We start from the raw sequence: 20,300 nt of genomic DNA, 5'->3' as shown, positions 1-20,300 counted from the left end.
ATAAGGTTCAATTTTTATGCTAGAGAGACTAGCTCCCAAATTACCCCATTAATACCCACTAACCTCTGCAACCCCTCTTATAACTAATAAATACTATTCTTATTTTCTTCAGAAGTAAGTAAATTACTTATCTGGAAAACGGATCTTTTTGCCCTTCCTTGCCAAACTGCCTAGTACTAATTTTGTAAACATTCTATAAATGTGTACACGTTGTCTCCCTCCTTAGAAGGTGAGCAATTGATGCCAGAGACGGCTTCACTTTTGTCTTTGTAACCCCCACACTTAGCACAGTGCCTAATAATTACATGCTTATTGATTGATCCATACAAATCATGTGAAAAACTCTTTTCTCTGAAGCAGTTAGAGAGGAACAAGAAAGCACTATCAACAAAAAAAAATTGGCTGAATCTTTAGTGCTTACTGAAATTCTGGAAGAGATGGAGATGTTCAGGTTTGATTTCACTAGTCTGAGGAAACTCTGAACATAAATTAATAAGCCCCTGAAACTTATGGCCTAAAGGGATTAACTGACTTGCCCATGTCACAGAGTTAGGATGTCAAAGGCAGGATCTGAATCCATGTCTTCTGACTCTAAGGCTGGCTCTCTACCTACAAAGACACACTGGCTCTTTTAAAAACTGATTAAGAACTTGCAAACAAGACCTAATTCAAGTTTTAGTATTCCTGAAATTACAACTACATCCACATGTAGTAATAATAATTATAACCTTTTTCATTCAAGTGAAATTACTATCCTGTTACCTGTATTCACATGGAGGGGGATACTTTCTACAATCACATGTGGAAGAGTAATGACAGTATTGATGACAGGGATATTTTCTATGGCTGAAGTCCTGACAAAAAGAAGTGAAGAAAAAGCCACTTTTTATAAGTTTAACTCACAATTCATGCACAATGTTATAAACACTAGAGCGAATCAGAGACTTTGTATATATCACCTCTCCTCTTTAGCTGATTTAATAGAAAAAAATTAGTTTTATTTTTTTTCAGAAGTTTATAAAGGAAAGTAAATTTATGAAGCAAAAACTTTGTTCCATGCAAGTTTAATATTCCATTAAAAAAAGAAATCTTAGATTAGTAAAATGTTATTACCTAATTCTATAAAAAGAGTACTTTCTAAATAGTCCAAAATAACTCTAATCTTACTCATTCTCAAACTATCATTTCAAAGCACAAAGCACTATGAAACATGCCATATCTTTTCCCTGACTTACAAATGAAAAACCTGATAGGTTGATTTAAAGAAAAAAAAAAAACCTAGCCTCAACTCTATCCTCACCAAAAATACTCATATGCGTATAGCAGGAACTAGGATAAATATTACACTAAAATCAAATCACACCTCTAAAATGTTATTTTGGATTTATTCCTATTAGTATATAGGTTAAACCAAATATGAAAATATAATTCTACACACAGGACATTATAAATTAGAAGTGAGGAGAAGTCATCACTAGGTCTTTTTTTCCCCATGATGATAAATGCAATTCTGTTATATATAAAGTGTGGGTCAGGGTGCGAGGTGGGTTGGAGGAGAGATGATTTGCAGGAAAAGGAAAGGAGGAAAGGAGTTAGGAAAGAGCAAGAGATATTTTTGGAAAACCCAATCCTAGGATAACACAAATAAAAATTTAGCAATCATTTTGCTACGAGTTTTCATATTTTTAAGGGACAGAATGTTTACATATATTTTATTCTGTTACTTGCCACCCAATGTATCATAGGATCCCATATGGTCAGGGAAAGTGGTGAATGATAAACTCCTAAGAAATTCAATGAGGTTGAGGAAAGGGTAAGGTTTATGTAACTCTTACCTCTTCCAGGTGATAATATAATGTCCAGTAGGTACTCCACCTTCAACATTACCAACTGACGGGCACTGAAGGCAGAAACACTCGCTAGCACTCTCACCAGTCTGTAAGACAACTGTCAGCAGTATTCTTTTTAATCATTCTGAAATGGCATTGTCAGACTGTCATACAAAGTTTTAGTCCAGAACAGTAAGGAAAGTTAGGGACCACTATGTACTACAAGAGTGTACTACAAGAAGCCGCTAGATGGCACAGTGGAGAGAGAGCTTGACTTAGAGACAAAAAGACCTGCCTCAGACCCTTGTTAGCTGTATGACCGAAGGCAAATCACTTAACCCTTTTCAGCTTCGGTTTCTTCATCTATAAAACGAGGACAATAACAGCACTTACTTTGCAGGGCCATTGTGAAGACTAAATAAAATAATACCTGGAAAGTACTAGTAAACATTAAAGCATTAGGTAAACGCTCCTATGACTGGCAGCTGGGTGGTACAGCAGAGTGCCTGGCTTGGAGTCAAGAAGATTTCCTGAGTTCAAACCCTGCCTCAGACACTCCACTAGCTGTGTGACTCTGGGCAAGCCGCTTCACCCTGTTTGCCTCAATTTCCTCATCTGTCAAATGAGTTAGAGAAGGAAATGGCAAATCACTCCAGTATCTCTGCCAAGAAAACTCCAAACAGGGTCACAAAGAGTCAGACGCAACTGAGCAACACAAAGTTATTTATATTAAGTTCCAACTAGAGATATACAGACATATGGATAGACGCAGATATATACAGAAATAGGTATGCAAAGTATCATAATAAAATTGGAAGATAATGGAAGGAGGTTCCTTTTACAACTATGGTGAGGGGAAGAAATCTTAACAAATAAGAGGTAGAAGTGATAATAAAATTTTGGACGACTTACGTAAAAATTCTTTTCATTTCATATGAAAAAAAATTAGAACAAAAACGAAAATTATCTAGTGAGGAAAAATCCTTACAACAAATATCTTCCTGATAATGGTCTGCTATCTAAGTTAAATAATGAACCGATATAAATATTTGAGAATGAGAGTTGTCAAAAGTTATGAAGAGGCACTTTCATCCCAAAAGAAGAAAGGCAAGTTATCAACAACTACATAAAAATGTTCCTTATCATTAACAACCAGAATAATACAAACTAAATAATTCTGAGGCTTCACCTCATACTCCTAAAAAGAGAAAAAGATGATGAAAACTACAGGCATGGATGCAGGAAGATGGGTAGGATGAGACACTGCCAATGAAGCAGTGAAACTATATAATAATTTTGGTAAACTATTTGGAATTAAGCAAGAAATGTTGATAAACTATTCACAATCCTTTAATCCAGAAATCTCACTATAGAGCACAAACAACAAAGACATCAAAGGCCCAATGCGTACTACTACTTTCAAAAAATGATGATGATGATAGCCAGTATTTCTATGTCTCTTTAATGTCTGCAAAACACTTTACAAACATTATCTCATTTTATCTTCACATCAAACCTAGGAGGTGTTATTATTATTTCTATTTTACAGATGAGAAAACTGAGGCAGATATAAAGTGACTTGCACAGGGTCACACAGCAAATTAAGTATTTGAGGTAGTATTTGAACTCAGGTCTTCCTGATTCCAGGTCCAGGATTTATCACTGCACTACTTAGTTGCCTATAAGAATATTTATAGCATTACTTGTTCTGGTAGTAAAATAAAAATGGAAAAAAACTCAGTTTCCCATCAACTGAGGAAAGACTGAACAAATTATAGTGAAAGAGATGAATTTAGATGAATTGCAATGATCAATCCTGGTCCCACAGAAGAGAAGATGAAAAACTTCCCTCTGTGCAGAGTGCAAGGAGACAACAGGAGAATAATGGTCCACACATTACTGGGAATGGTTTGTTAGTTGGTTCTAGTTCACTATCTTTCTTTGTTATATGGGAGGTTTGATTAGAAAAGGTATACAGGGAAACGACAGGTGTAAAAACAAAAAGCATCAGTTTTTTTTTTAAAAAAAAGTAATGGGATATAAGTGCTAAGTTTAGGGGAGAAACCTTATTAGCAGAATTCCCTTCAAATGGCAAAAGGGGATTATTAAAAAGGGAACCAGTTTCAAAGGATAAGAACAGGCAGTTTTCAGAAGAAGAAATCAAAGCTATCCACAGAAAAAATGCTCTAAATCACTATTGATAACAGAAATGCAAATTAATACAACTCTGAGATACCATCTTGTACCTATCAGGCAGGCTAACATGACAGAAAAGTTAAGATGCTTGAGGGGAAGTATAAAAAGGACACTAATGCAACTGTTGGTGGAGTAGGAAACTAGTCCAACCATTCTGAACAACAATTCAGTAGTAGGCCCAAAGAGCTACAAAACTGTGGCTACCACCCTTTGACCCAGCAATACCACTACTAGGTCTGTACCCTAAATAGATCAAAGAAAAGGGAAAAGATTCTATGTATACAAAAATACAGCAACTCTTTTTGTGCTGGAAAAGAACTGGATGCCATATGCTTGTAATGGAATACTACTGCGCTGTAAGAAATGACAAATGTGACAGTTTTCAGAAAAACCTGGGAAGGCGAATGAACTGACGCAAATCGAAGACAGTAGAACCAGGACAATGATGGACACAATAAGCAGTGCTGTAAGGATTCTCAACTGTGAACGACTTAGCTACTTGATCAACACAATGATCCAAAATAACTCCAAAGGATCTGGGATGCTACCCATCTCCATGGAGAACTGATGAACTCTGCATGCAGAATGAAGCACACTTTTTTTACTGTATTTTCCTAGGGGTTTCCTGGTGTATTTTCTTTTGCAACATGGTTAATATGGAAATATGCTTTGTGTGACTCCACAGGTATAACTGATATGTTGCTTGCCTTCTCACTGGGGTGTAGTGTGAAGAAAGGAAAGAATTTGAAACTCAGAATTTTAAAAAATGAATATTAAATATTTCTTAAAATGTAACTGGGAAACATTTAATAAATAAAAATACATTTTGAAAAAGAGAATCAGTTTGCATAAATCCTAAATGTGGAGGTGAATACACTAAAATCAAATCAGAAAGCTTTTAGTATGTTCAATACTGAAGTATCTCAAGTCCTATCAACAACTCTAATTTTCACATTCTGAGTATCTTAGTGTGTTTTAAATAAGGGAAATGGTTTTGCTTATATGTTTTAAATACATTTCCTTAGGTTTTTTTATTTTGTCATTCTCAAAAACTACATAATTATATAATTAAATAGAACAAGGTACAATTTGGCAATTTACTGAAGCTGTCTTAATTGTGAATTTGTTCTAATGATCTTAATGCTAAACTTCTGTAACTTACCAAAAATTTCTGTGTACAGCTAAATTTTTATTTTGAAATGGCTACTCAATATTTAAATTGGACAGAATTTATTTGAATTCTCACCTTTCTCCACATGTGACTGCAGATGATCCACTGGAGTCATGGAAGAAGCAAGCTGTAACTGGCTAGACACAAGTGTAAGAGCCCAAGGTGAGGCACTTAAAATGTCCGTCATCAACAGAAAGGGTATGTCTGCATAGACCCTTTCTAAGTGTTCAAACTGCCACAACAAAAAGAGATCAGGATTTTAGAGAGTAATCTTATTCTGATAAATTTGGTATCCCTAAATTATCTCCACCAAACTTTAGATGCACTTACCTTTGTGGAGACAAATTTAACAGCAACATCAAATGGAAAAACAGTTTCGATTGTTACAGTTTCATCCTGGAAGAGAATTTAGAAAGTATATTCAATTTCCTTTTCCAAATCTTAACAGCAAAGAGTAAAATAAATCTAGTACAAGAATATAACTTAGATTCTATTTCTGATCAATAAACATTCCCATCCTATATAACAGAAGAATCCATAAAGATTAAGTGATGCACCCCCCTCCATTTATCTTTTAAAGAAATATTTTTAAAATTATGGAATATGGAACAGTGCATGTTATCAGAGATGGTCGCCAGGTCAGAGGGCTCTCCTGTCTTACAATGAAAGGCTGAATGGGGAGGGAGATTTAAGAACAGATGATAAGGATAAGAATGAAAGACAACTATAAATTTTCTCCAAAAATCTCTGTGATGGCAATCTGACGACAAGATTTATGCTGTGCAGTGCTTCACAGTAGGTGAAGCCCCTTCACTTGAACTCAAGATAAGGTAAGCAGCTCAGTGGCAGACAGAAGTAGAACCCAGCTCTTCTGCCTCAGTCTCTCGCTCCTCCCTCCACTATATGCTGATTCAAAACATTCCAACAGTTTGATGGACACAGCTCTAAAGATGCTTTGGTGTTACAGTATACACAGCAGCTGGGTGGGGCAGTAGACAGAGTGCTGGGCCTGAGTCTGGGAGATTCATCTTCCTGAGATCAAATCAGGCCCCAGACACTGCTTCCCAGTTGTTTGACTCTGAGCAAGTCACTTAACCCTGTTTGCCTCAGTTTCCTCATCTGTAAAACGAGATGGAGAAGGAATGACAAACCACTCCAGTATCTTTGGCAAGAAAACCCCAAATAGGGTCAGAATCGGACATGACTGAAAAATGGTTGAACAGTAGCAACATACATATTTCACATCATATTAGCATGTCAAAAAATGTCTGAAAAAGAAGAGGAAGTGTGGTGCCAGGGGAAAAGGGCTGGCTCTGCAGGTAATGGACGTGGTTCAAATTATGAAGCTTAAACTTACTGCCTGTGAGACTTTAGGCAAGACAGTTACCTTCCCTGGTCTCAGTTTCATCATCTGTAAAATAATGGGTAGAGTGGAACCTGAACCTGATGGCCTCTTTGGTCCCTATTCCAACTCTAAACCTATTGTCCTGGGATCCCAGGAAACACAGTAAATGCAACAGTGTACTTTGACTCCCTAAACAGGAAAAACCATGTCACTGTGTCAAGTAGGTAGAAACTAGGTCCCTAACTAGGTAACCTTCACAACAAAATGTCAACCACTCTACACAAGTTCCCAGAGGCTACAATTTGGCACTGTGGGCAATCCTAGAAGACAAATCCACAACTAGATGGTATCTGATCCATAAACTGGACTCTTCCTCTCCAATCTCTTTTCCTGTTAAGGGCTACTGAACCAGCATCATCTGGTTCTTCATGAAGCAGCCAAAAAGTACAAGGTTTTGTGAGTGCTTAATTAGGGCTCTCAATGAATAAATTTTTATCTCTTGGTCATAGGGCTTTAGGACAGTGAATTTCAATTGCATTACTGTTACAGAGTATCTTAAAGTCCTTTCTCCTCTAATGCCATTACTGGTTTTATCCTACAGAGAGCTAGGGATGCAGAGACCAAAAAACCACTAGGATGAGAGTTCCTTGGTATCTGGCCCCTCCTCCCTTCTGTGGCTAAATCATAGCATGTGCCTAGAATGCTCCCTACTTTTTCAATAGGCTAGTCTAAGAAGCCTCTTATTTGGGCCTAATGCTGACTAACACCATGTAGCAGCACTTCTATCCTAATGTGTAAAGGATTAAATGATAAACTTGGACTCATGAAGATCTGGGTTCAAATTCTGACGCTTAATAATAGCCAACATTTATTAAGCACTTTAACGTTTTCAAAATGCTTTACAAATATTTTTCCATTTTATCTTCACAAAAACCCTGGGTGACAGAGGCTATTATCATCTGCATTTTACAGATGAGGAATCAGAGGAGGGGAAATGACTAAGTGACTTGCATGCTTATGCAGCTAGTAAGTGTCTGAGGCCAAATCTGAAAACAGATCTTTCCAGACTGGTGTTCTATTTACTGCTATCACTCAGGTGCTACTTACAAGCATGTGAGCCTGGATAAGGCACTTAACACTTTGATTATGGGGTAACCTAAAACTAATCTTGTAAGCTGCGGATGAGCTGTGACTTCTGTTGATAGAAGAGATTCCCTCACTATGATGCACTATCATAAACGTACCATGAATCTTAGAATTATCAGGTTTAGGAACTAAAAAAAAAACTCAATATTGCAAAGAAATGTGCTAAGAAGATGGTAAAGCTTCATGTTATTCCAATAAACAAATCAAGTAGCCAAAAGAGAGAGGAAAAAAGACTTACCTTGTGACATTTACAAACAATTTCCTTTCCTTCAACAGTTGTGTTGATCAGGTACGAAATATATACAAGAAACATTCTTGAACCCACTGTTCCACAACGAATATATAATGTTTTTTCCAGCTGTAAGAGGGCAGGATAAAAATAATTCACATTTATGTAATGCTAACTTCACCACAACCTTCAGGTAGCACAATTATTAATATCCCTACTTTAAAGATGTCAAAACTAAGACCCAAGGGTTAAATGCCTCACCCAAGATCACAAAACAGGTGAATGTTGGAGCCAGGATTCGAATTCGGGTCTTTTTGTATGAAGTGTCTACTACGTACTAAACACTGCGCTGGGCACTGGAAATACAAAAAGAGGCAGAAGACAGTCCCAGCCCTCAAAGAGCTCATCATAAGACTTTGTACTACACTATACTGGTTCTCCAGGGTTTTAGGTTGAGTACCTTTAAACAGAGATGTTCTAAGTAACTACAGAACTGAAGGTTAAAAATGAATTGCTTCTGCACACTGGATAATGTTGGGAAAAAAGGTGTTTTCTTTTCTTTTTTTAAAATTAATTTATTTTTAGTTTTCAATGTCCACTTTCACAAGATTTTGAGTTCCTAATTTTCTCCCCATTTCTCCTCTCTCCCACCCCAAGACACAGTGCATTCTGATTACCCTTTTCCCTAATCTGCCCTCCCTTCTATCACATCCCACCCCTTTTCTTATCCCCTTCCCCTTTATTTTCTTGTAGGGCAAGATAGATTTCTATACCTCACTGCCTGTATGTCTTTTTTCCCAGTTGCAAGTAAAAACAAGTTTTAACATTTGTTTTTAAAACTTTGAGTTCCAAATTCTCTCCCTCCTTCCCCACCCACACCCATCGAGAAGAAAAGCAATTTGATAATGGGTTATACATGTGTGGTCATGCAAAACATTTCCATAACAGTCATGTTGTGAAAGACTGACTATATTTCCCTCTATCCTATCCTGCCCTCCATTTATTCTATTCTCTCTTAAATAAAAAAAAAGTATTTTGGTTTGGTTTTTTTTTTAAAAAATTTCTACATTTCTAGTTTTTAGGACAGCTAGGCAGCACAGTGCATAGAGCACTGGGCCTGGAATCAGGAAGACTCCTCTTCCTGAGTTCATATCTGGCTGAGACATTTCCTGGCTGTGTGATCCTGGGCAAGTCTCTTAACCCTGTTTGCCTCAGTTTCCTCAAGTGTCAAATGAGCTGCAGAAGGAAATGGCAAATCACTCCCGTATCTTTGCCAAGAAAACCCCAAATGGGGTCATGAAGAGTAGGACAGGAATGAAAAGCAACTGAATCACATTTCTAGCTTAAACATGTAACATGATCCAAGAGCCTACATGAAAAATATATATTATTAACCAACTTAGTACTAAAATTCAGACCTATGATAAGTACAGAGTTTTCTTCCTCTTCTTTTTGATTATATTTTGGAACTAGGAAAGTCTTTTAAAACATATTTCATCAGTTCTACTCCTCTAAACTACCTATTTGTTACATCTGCTCTCCTGATCATCTGCACAATTTCACTGGATTTATTCAAATTAGCCACTACGTGGTTTGACGCTTGAAGCAAAAGGTTTTTTAACTGAATTGGTGCTTTGGTTTCTGTGTTCACAAGTTATGGGCAAGGTGTTTTTTTTTTAATCTGTCACGTTTTTCTGGAAGATTTATGATCCTTATGTCCTTGAGATAGATGGTTTTTGCTTATACATTGATCATACCCTCTTTTAGTGCTACTGCCTTTTTCTTCCATTCCTCCAGACTGTCCCTCACTGCAATACACTTGTATTATGATTTACTGTTCTCTTTCACCTCTATAGAGAAACTTACTACTGTGGATTTACGTTTTAACTCTGCTATTTACGTTGTATAAGCCCTAAGCTCTATTATTTTTTCTCTTCTAACACTGTTATGTTATGTGTTTCATCTATCTTTTGAGACATTCTGGAGCATTTTCCTGTTTCATGTTCTCGTGTGATTCCACAAGCATTGGTTCAATTTCTTTTATACCATAATATTTAAAGAAGTTTGTAGCTATTTAGATGTTTCAGTAGTCATTCTTCTTCCTAATTATGGCACAATGCTGATTTATCTACTTGTGCTCTAGAGTTTTAATTTAATTTTCTTCCTCTTGAAATCTTGGGCTTTAGCCTTGTTAAAAAAAAACAAAAACATTCCCCTCCCTAAGCAGACACTGGGGTACAGGACTGGCATCAACTGGATTCCAATTCTCTTTTGTTCGGGCTTGTTGCATGGCATGCTGACCCCTGCCCTAGTTCTACCTGTACTTTCTTTCTCTGGGTGAGATGAATCAGCATTCCCTAGTTTTCGCATCTATTTTGAGCAGAGTCTTTGTAGCCTTGAAGCACCTTAACATAGGGGACTGCCCCATGCAGAAGAAAGTCAGATTCTTAAGGGCTGGGTAGTTAAAGTCTACTGCCTGTTACAATGTCCGGACGAGGGACAAGATGAAGGCTGGATTTAGTGGTAGAATTTCTGATCTAGGAGGGAGAATCTATGTGTGAGTCCCCAAACACAAACCTATGTGTCGTTTTGTGCATCCCTACAAAATATAGAGGTTGCTGTGGAAGATGTACTGAATGAACATGTTAAGGATTGTTCTCCAGTGATAATTCATAAGACTGTTGTTACCTTGTTGGGTTTCTTGCTTTCTTATCTTGTGTATTCAAGTACAACTATTCTACTACTGGAAGATAATTCTTCTTTGGGAGGTTTTTCTTTTTTTTTGAGCTAGTAGAGATTGAAGAAAATGTTTGGTCCTCTAGCTAATTTATCAGTAACATGAACTGGAACTTCCAACATCTGTTTTAAACAGATGAGAACTTCAGGAATCTAACAAGAGTACTCTAATAAGAGTATATTAGAGAAAAAATGTATAAGAAGCTAGGTCATCTGTAAGTCTCAGGGAATTTTGTTATCAGTTCAGTAGTCACTGATAATTAGAAATAGTAACAATGATATAATACCTAGCTTTCAAAAGTACTTCACATGCATTATTTCACCCGATCTTCATAACAATCCTGAAGTTCTACAGATAATATGATCCTTACTTTACTTGATGAGAAAAAAAGAGGCATAGCACAGTTGAGAGACTTGATAAGAATCATATCACCAGCAGAATTTTAACTTGGTATCTCCTAAATCCAAATTCACAGCTTTCATTATACCATGCTTCCTCTCAAGTTAATTCAGTTTTGTTTTGTTTTTTTTCTAATCATACTTAACCAAAAAGTTTACCTGTTCCCCTGGCAGCAAATCTCCAATGGGAATGTCAGGAAGCAAAGCAGGGTAGGAATCATCGCACATTTCTGTTCCATTAAGAGTCACATGAGTTTTCTGAGTAAGATTGGCATCCTGTCCTGAAAACATTTAAGTCATGATGCAAAAATAAAATGAATTAGTGATATTTCCATAATACTGGAGAGATAAAATAACTTAACGCTTACTATGTAAAGAGCACTAAATCCCATTAACCATTAATCAAGGACTTTTTGTAATCATGATACTTCAACTTTTTCTTTTTTAAAAATATATTGTATATCTAACAGACCCCAAACTTCCCTAACAAAGTACAGTCCCCCACAAAGATCAGTTTGTCAGTTGTTAAAAGGAGATGGCCCTTAACACTAACAGAGCACTATCAGCACTGATTATTTAAATAGCATTCTGTTGCCTCTCCATGCTGACTTTATTTGGCTCTGTTGTCTCCACTCTACATACCTTCACAACAAGTTTACATATGCGTTTCACTGACTTTTTCATATCCACCATTCTTTTATATTTCTCTGCCACAATTCGTACAAACATTTCTCAATCATAGGGTACAGAGGGTACGTGCTTTCTTCTCAATATTTTGTAATCACAATAACACTGCTATGAATAGTCTTGTACATGAAAGTTATTATCTTCTTAGGTTAGAGACACAAACAATTTTGTGAGTTTTCTTACATAATTTTAAAATAATTTTCAGGCTAATTGAACCAATTAATAATTATACCAGCAGTGAATTAGCTTGTTTGTCTTCCCATAGAGCCTTCTATAACATCTTTGCAAGTCTGATGAACAGAGTGACACTTGGGTTGTTTTAACCGTCCCTGATTATTAATAATTTTGAAACATTTTTCACTTGATGTTTGATAGTTTATTGTTCTTTTAAAAACTGCTTGTATCCTTTGAACATGCATCTATTAATAAATGACTCAATCTTACAAACTGTCAACCCCTTGAGATTTTGAATATGAAAATTTTATCAGATATCTAATGCATTTTTTTCTAATCTGTAATCTCATCTGACTCTATTGCACTGATTTTGTTACAAAAGTTTAATTTTATATAAATAAGCTTATTTTGTATTTTATGATATTGTCTATCCTGTCTTATTATGAACTCTTCTCATGGCTACAGATATAACTTTCCAGTCTCTGATTTTTTTGTGATGTTTTAGTAATTTAGACTTTTTTCTATTTGTAGTTTATTTTTGTATATAAGATGCAGAACTAAATCTATTTCTGTGCCCCAAAGAGATCAAAGAAAAAGTAAAAGGACCTATGTGTACTAAAATAGATACAGTAACTTTTTATGGAGGAAAAGAACTGGAAAGTGAGGGGATGCTCATCAATTGGGGAATGGCTGAACAAACTGTGGTATATGATCATGACGGAATATTATTGTGCTGAAAGAAATGATGAGCAGGATGCTCTCAGACAAACCTGGGAAATTAACATGGACTGATGCAAAGTGAAGTGAGCAAAACCAGGAGAACGCTGTACACAATAAAAGTAATATTGTGCCAAGGTCAAATGTGAATGACTTAGCTATTCCGATCAAGACAATGATTCAAGACAATTCCAAAGGCCTTATGATCAAAACTGCTACTCACATCTAAAGAACTGATGGAATCTGAATGCAGAATAAGGTATACATTTTTTACTTTATAATTTTATTTTGGTTTTCATTTGTAATACAGTTAGTGTGGAAATGTTTTCCGTGACTGCATATATATAATCTATATCAAATTTCTTGCTTTCTCAAGAAGAGGGAAGAGAGAAAGAAAAGAACTTGGAATTCAAAAGTTTAAAAAATGAATGTTAAAAAATTGCTTACATGTAATTGAAACAAAAATAAGATCAACAACATAAAAAAGAACTAAATTGCTTTTCACTAAACTGCTTTCCTGCTTTTCTCACAAGTCCTGGTGAATAAAGAGCTCCATTTCTAGTAGTTCGTGTTCTTGAGTATATGGGACGCTCGATGCTCTGAACATCTGTTTCTACATCTTGTTCATCTGCTCTACCCACATTTTTTTAAAAATCATATCAGATAAATTTTCATAATTATTTTTTGTCATAGTTTGAGTTATGGAAATACTGTGCTTCCCTCCTTCCTTTTTTCATTATGTACTTTGATAGCCCATGGCTTGCCCTTATCATTCTTCCAAAAGAATTTCACGATTTTGTCCAATTCTACACAATATCTCTTTATTAGTCTAAGACAGCACTAAATCTGTGGATAAACTTGGAAAGTACTGTCAATTTTACCATATATAACTAGCATGGTCTAGCCATGAATACTGAGTTTCTCACTGATTCAAAGTGGCTGCTCTTCTATTTCTTTAAAAATTGCTCTGCAGTTCTATTTATATAAGTCTTATATATTTCTTTGTAGGATAATTCATACATATTTAAAGCATTTTCTTATTTTCTCTTTCTAGTAGGTACTGTTAGTAATATACTGAAAACTTTATGATTTATGTCAGTCCTGCTATTTACTGAAGTTGTATTATTATTATTATTCTTATTATGTGAGTTATCCAGTTAATATCACATGACCTACACATAGAAATTATTTTGCCTCCTCTATAGCAATGCTTATTCTCTTAATTTCCTTTTTTTTTTTTTTTTTTTTTGGTATTGCTACAGCTACTATTTCTAGTATTATGTCAAATAATAGTGGAGACAATAGGCATTCTTGTTTTATCACTAATCTTACTGGAAGAGTTTCTTGTGTATCTCCATTACAAATAATGCCAGAATTTGATTTTAGATATATGTTTTTTTGTATTGGGGAAAAGGTTCTCAATTAATTTTAACATAAATGATTCCTACATTTCATGTTATTGGCTTTTTCTGCATCTTTAGATATAATTATGTGTTGATTACTTCTGCTATTAATATGCTTATGTTTATAATTTTCATAACACTGAACCACCTCTGAATTTCCAATCCAAACTGGAAACAGTAAAATTTTTTAAAATTCCTATGGACACTTGTTAATATATTCTTTCCCCAATAATATTCAATTCAATTCATATTCAATTCAATTCAATAATATTCAACATTCAATTCAATTAATTCTGTGAACATTTATTAAATGTCTACCATATGCCAGGCATGGTACTAGGGAAACAAAGACAAAAGACAGTTTTCTATATTTTGTCTCAGGAGTTTAATAAGATGCTTTCTTTCTCTATTTTTGCCATTTATATAGCACATGACTTATCTGTCATTTAAATATTTGATAGAATTTATCTATTTGGTTATTTATGAGAATAATGGCTCTGGGAATAGACTTATGACTTGTTCCTTTTCTCTGAGATTATTCTTTGGATTAGCTATTTCCTATTTTATTAATTTAGGTTTATTATTTTTATAAATTTATACTCATTCATTTTTCATGTTTGAAAATAATCAGCCCTCCTACATTTTTAGACTTAGGTAAGACAGTATACATTTTACTTATATCCCTCATTTTAATTCTGAATCAAACTCTATGTTTTATGTATGTTGCTACTGGGTTTTGCTTTTTTACTATGTTCTACTACCATCTTCCATTTAATGAGTGAGTTTATTTACAGTTAGGATTATTGGGTTTTGATGGAGAAAAAAATATTTCTTTTATTAAAAAAAATTTAAAATGTTGAGTATCCTTTCTCAGGATCATTCCTCTTTGTCCTTCCTCTTCAATAAGCCCTGTTTTGCATGATTCAAGGCAATATCCTTCTTAACCTGCTCTCCCCTTTTCCTAGTCTAACCTATTTCTCTGATCACTATTATTTTATTTGTATTGATAAAATCTTTTTTTTAAACTTACCTCACCTGGCCCACATAACAGCATGGTTCATTAGATGCTTCATTTCTCCTAACGCCATCTTTCACTCATCATACCCCAATTTCAAGAAGTCCCTTCCCTCTCTCCTCTTTCTTCTCTAGGATACTTTCCTAAAAATGGATTTTATTTTGGATTTTCAGTTTCACAAGTGTGTCATGAAAAAATTATGTAGCATTATTTTTTCCTTCCTTTAAAAATAATTTCATTGACCTTTAATTTGTACATCACCTGTATTTTCTATTTGTAGCCCTCTTTAAACTGCTTATAATAAAATTTGAAGAAAAAAAGATGTTTTTCTGCAAAACAAATATTTTTTAAAGTTTGACATTCTCTGTAGTACCCCATACTCATAGTCTCCCACTTCTACAAAAGAGCAGAAGGAGATGTCTTCCTATAGCTCTTGTTGAAAGTCAAATAGTATTTGATTTTCAGCTGCTTTGTTGTTGCCCTCATTCTTCCCATTTACACTGCTGTAGTCAGAGTGTGTGTGTGTGTGTGTCTATTTTTTAGGCTCTGCTTATTTCACTTTGCATTAGTTCATATAAATCTTCCCATGTATAACTATACATCTTGTTTACTGATTCTTATAGCATAGTCATATTCCATTCCATTTATACAATTTTTTTATTCCCTATTCAGTGAGTATCTACTCTGTTTCCAGTTTTTGTTACCACAAAAAGTCCTGCTATAACTCTTTTGGTGTATATGACGATTCTCTTAGCATTGCCTTTGTTGGAGCATATGCCTGGAAGTCGAATCTCTAAACCAAAGAATACAGACATTTCAGTTACTTTCTTTGCTTAATTCCAGACTGCTTTCCAGAATGACTGTGCCAATTCACAGTTCCACTAACGATGCATTAGTGTGCCTGTCTTTTCACCACCCTTCCAACTTTGATTATTCTCATCTTCTGCCATCTTACCAACTTGCTAGGTGTGAAGTAAAACCTCAGGGTTGTTTTGATTTGCATTTCTCTTATTATTACTGTTTTAGAGCATTCCTTCATATAGTTTTGTATAGTTTGCAGTTCTTTCAAAACTGATTGCTTATACCCTTTGACCACTTACCTACTGAGAAATGGCTTTTGGTTTTACATGATGTGTGTGTACCTTGGTTGTTAAGTTCTTATCAGAGATATATGATGAAAATATTTTCCCTCTAATGTGTTTTTTGGGGGGAACCAAGGTCCAGAGTTTCTCTGGATTCTTCAATTTACTCTTAGATATAATGATACAACCAAAGGATAACAATATGGGAACAGCGCATTATGACCTAGTTCTTTGAGTTGTACATATTTTTATTTCTTCTTAATATTCCTTAGGTTTATTTTATATGCTGCATTTATATTTCAAAGACTGAGCAGTTCTAACTTCTTGTTTTACTTTCTTTCTTTTGCTTTCAGAGACTGCATCTAGACTAGAAGTACAGCAACCACTCATTGGTCTGATTCTAACAGTGATCAGCACTGAAGGCTTGACCTATTTTGTTTTTCCAGTCTGCCTGCGATATTGTTTGATGTTGTATTATAAGTGATAAGGACTCCAATGTAGAGTTACTTTAGGCTAAGTGGGCCTGATGACCATTGTCCTGACTGGATAAGGCTCATGGCTAACTCCAGGGACTATGTGCCAATAGCCATTCCCAAGATCTCTGATTACTGATTTGAACCTTCAACCAATTTCTGAATCCAGTTAGGAAACTTCCCCATCTGAGTTTGGTATCAATAGGTGACTCAGAGTACTTCCCCACCACATCTGGGTTTGATCAGGAATGTACCCTCCCATATTTGGGTTATATTAATTACCTGTTCTCAACCAGCCCATTATTAAGGTATGAAACTTCCCTACTCAAACCCCACTTTGGAGCAGGTGACTTCTCCCATCCAGATTGTGCCACTGTACACATCTCCCTCATTTTTGTGACTCTGGTCCTGCGTGGCCAAATCTATCTGCCTGCATTGCCATACTGTGTGTGTATGTATGCTGTTTTTACCTGCTTGCTGCACTACCTTCCCAAGCATCAATTTCCTATAAATCCTTGAAGCCAGGTCTTTGTTCTAACCCAAGTCATGAGGCCAAATACAGCAATGCCTCTCCTTGGGTAGCTTGGTGGTCTCCTACTCTTGGCGACATGTCCTATTAGTAGTAGTAGATAGATTTCAAATGAACACCAAATTGGCTCCAGTCTTTCTACAGCTCAGAACTACCGAGCACAAGTGTTCCACCAGTTTCATATTCCTCAGCAGCAAGGATTCCACGTAAGCATCATCATGCCCAACCCAACTACAGCTTTTTCAAAAGAAATATTTAGAAGTCAACTATTTTAAAAGTATATTTTCTACTTCCTGGATGATCATGTTCAATTTTACAGGATTAAGTATTCCTCTGAAGGAAATGGTTTTCCTTTGCTTTCCAATAAATCACATTCTAATCTTTCTTTTCCTTTCTTATTGTGCTGAGTGGTTCCCAATGATTCTAACAAGTTACTTATTTCTTTACCAGTTACTTCACGGTTGCACGCAATACTTCCTCTTTAACCTGCCAAATCCACAGCTTTGCAACCACATTTCTGGCTAAGATAAATCTGGGATCCCTCTCTGGTGGCATGCAATGGAATCCATCAATTTACATTTGCCCCTTGAGTTCTAGTACTTTATGGCAATTTTCTTTTAGAAAGTCCTGAAATGTGATAATTTAGGCTTTTTGTTTCTTTGGGATTGTGGGGAGGGGAAGGAAGAGAAGAAGATCAATGAATATTAAACTATCTCTTTGAGCTCTATCTTCCAATTACATTTTTTTAAATTGTAGAGCCCTTATCTATTCTTCCAATTTTTCAGCCTTTAGATTTTGATGTAATATATTTTTAATCATTCCACTTTCTAGTTCTGCTTCTTTCATGTTCCTTTTTAGATAAAGAAAAGGAAAAGTATACCTGGTTTCAAGCCAGCAGTGAGCTTCACATCTCTGATTGGGGACTTCTCTTGTGACTGAATGGTGACAGTCAAAGAATACATCTCATTAGTCAGGGCAGGGGGCTCATGTCGGAGATGAACAGAAATGTTTGGAACTCTGGAAATGATCCTTTAAAAAAATATACATCTTATCTCAAAACACAAGATAACTGATTTTTTAAAACAAATTTTCTTAAAATAAAACCATCACATCTTAATTCTGATGAGCAAAGAAGACTTACATAGTGTTTGCTTGAATTATTATGCTGTCCCAATGAACTTCATTATCTGGTAACTTAGGGCGTCTTTTAAAAGAACGTGCAGCTTGCAATGCTTCTTGGGAGGAAGCAGCATCTCCTCCTCCTCCCTGCCAACTTAGAATCACACATCTTCCAATTTCACTGCCCAGAATTAGATCCACTGAGGAAATCTAAAACAAAGAATTCTCTAAAAAACTCCATTTCACACATTCAACAACCTCAATTCCAATCACAGTAATGGTCTGTTTTGATGGCCATACTGCCCTCAACTCACATATTCAACTCAAACTCACATATTCAACTTCAAGTATTTACAACAAATGCCATGAAATATTTTACTTATTAAAAGACACAGATTCAAATTCACATTGTGCATATGAGGTGGAGAATAAAAATCCAGCATTTCACAGAAGTAATAACATTTTGATTTCTGAAGAATGCTACTTAGCTTCAACTAAAAAGCATAAGTTTTATTATTCAAATAATAAGAACAAAGCTAAAAACAAAGGTAGCAATTGTTATTTTGATGGAACTGTCTACCTAAATAGTAAAAAAAAAAAAAAAATCAAACATGTGGGATAAATGTAGCCAGTCATTCAGAATCTTAAAACTAAAGAGACTCAAAACTTCAAATCCAAAATAAGAAAGCTATCTTATTTTTGTTGTTATTATAAACATATTTGTCTGCATATACACTTCTACAAAAGACCCATGTTGAAATCTTACCATAAGGTGGACTCTAAGCTCTTGATGACTACTGCCAAAAGACAGTAAGTTCTGAAAGGTCCTGCACCAAGCTGTAGAGACATTTGGGGTCAGGCCCAATAACTGGATGGCCCTTGTCTGAGGGCAGTCTAGGTGTGGGACAAATCACCACCAAACTGGCTGTGAGGTAATGAATTTGTATACCAAAGAAATCCCTGAAGACCTTTCACTAAGTCACTGAGGACACGTGATATATGTCAGTGAGGGAGTACTCAAACCAGTGAAAACATAAATGGAAATATTTAAGTATGCTAATGAGCCAATACAATATGATTGTGTAGCACAGATGGCTCCAGAGAACTATCTGATTATTCCTCTTCAACTAATACAGACACAACTTTAAAAATCAAATGACTAAAAAGGACAAGACATTTTGACCATTCTAGATTAAATTACCTATTACTCAAATACAACTTAATTTTATTTTTATGATATGCAATCTGCAAACAAATGTTCATACATAAACATACAGAATTATCAGTCCATTTAATGACATACCCTTATGCTTAGATAAGCATTATAAATGTAAGCATTTTCAAATTCATTAACTAACCTCAATCTTCTTTCCCACATCTTCAGTTTTTGCAACAAATTTAAAGGTAAATTTCCTTGTTTTACCAGGAACTAGACACATGGTTCCCTGGGTTGAATTTTCCAAAACATCACCCACTTGGTGTATATCTTCAATCACACAGAACTGGTTATATTCCTGTATAAGGAATTAAAATTTTCAATCTCAAATCACTCTGTTCAATTTAGAACAATACAGGTGCTTTCCGCCTAATAATATCAATGTACTTTACAAACATAAAATGTTAAATACTGACATTTATAGATGAGGAATTAAAGATATCCTGCTTGATGGAGTCACTGACATTTAAAAAGAGAACATATTACTTTCAATAAAATCTCTTAACTTGGATTATACCAATGTTGAAAGATACATTTTCAGGTTCTATCCTTTTGTCTTAAAGTAAAAATGTAGTCAACTTATACTAATAAATTTGACTTTATTATTAAGTGTCACTCTCTCTTAAATAAGAGAATGCATAAAAGCATATTGACAGCCTTTAAGTCAGGGAAGCAGCTTTAACACAAACGAAATGCACTGCTTTGGGAGTCATACATATTAGCTTTTAATTCTCAGTTCCACCACTTACTGGCTGTGTGACACTGGACAAGTCACATTAACTTTTGATCCTTAAACTGTCCCAATGTTACTGGTAAGATCAAATTAGATACAAG

General features: G+C 35.3%; 1 protein-coding gene across 1 annotated transcript in view; it reads right to left on the bottom strand.

Moving 5' to 3' along the window:
• The window catches only part of TRAPPC11 (trafficking protein particle complex subunit 11), a 79,162-nt gene that overhangs the window by 9,834 nt on the left and 49,028 nt on the right, over positions 1-20,300 (bottom strand). Inside the window, exons 19-27 of the mRNA XM_072623179.1 lie at positions 19,609-19,764; positions 18,273-18,460; positions 18,012-18,160; positions 11,211-11,332; positions 7,926-8,045; positions 5,527-5,592; positions 5,272-5,428; positions 1,836-1,947; positions 763-854 (exon numbers count right to left, since the gene is read on the bottom strand). Coding sequence (XP_072479280.1) covers positions 763-854; positions 1,836-1,947; positions 5,272-5,428; positions 5,527-5,592; positions 7,926-8,045; positions 11,211-11,332; positions 18,012-18,160; positions 18,273-18,460; positions 19,609-19,764 — 1,162 coding nt within the window. The remainder of the gene's footprint in view (positions 1-762; positions 855-1,835; positions 1,948-5,271; positions 5,429-5,526; positions 5,593-7,925; positions 8,046-11,210; positions 11,333-18,011; positions 18,161-18,272; positions 18,461-19,608; positions 19,765-20,300) is intronic.

Source organism: Notamacropus eugenii, chromosome 7 (assembly GCF_028372415.1).
Source record: "Notamacropus eugenii isolate mMacEug1 chromosome 7, mMacEug1.pri_v2, whole genome shotgun sequence".
Lineage (NCBI taxonomy): Eukaryota > Metazoa > Chordata > Mammalia > Diprotodontia > Macropodidae > Notamacropus > Notamacropus eugenii.
Note: the sequence above shows the minus strand (reverse complement) of the source record. Positions and strands in the feature narration are given on the sequence as shown.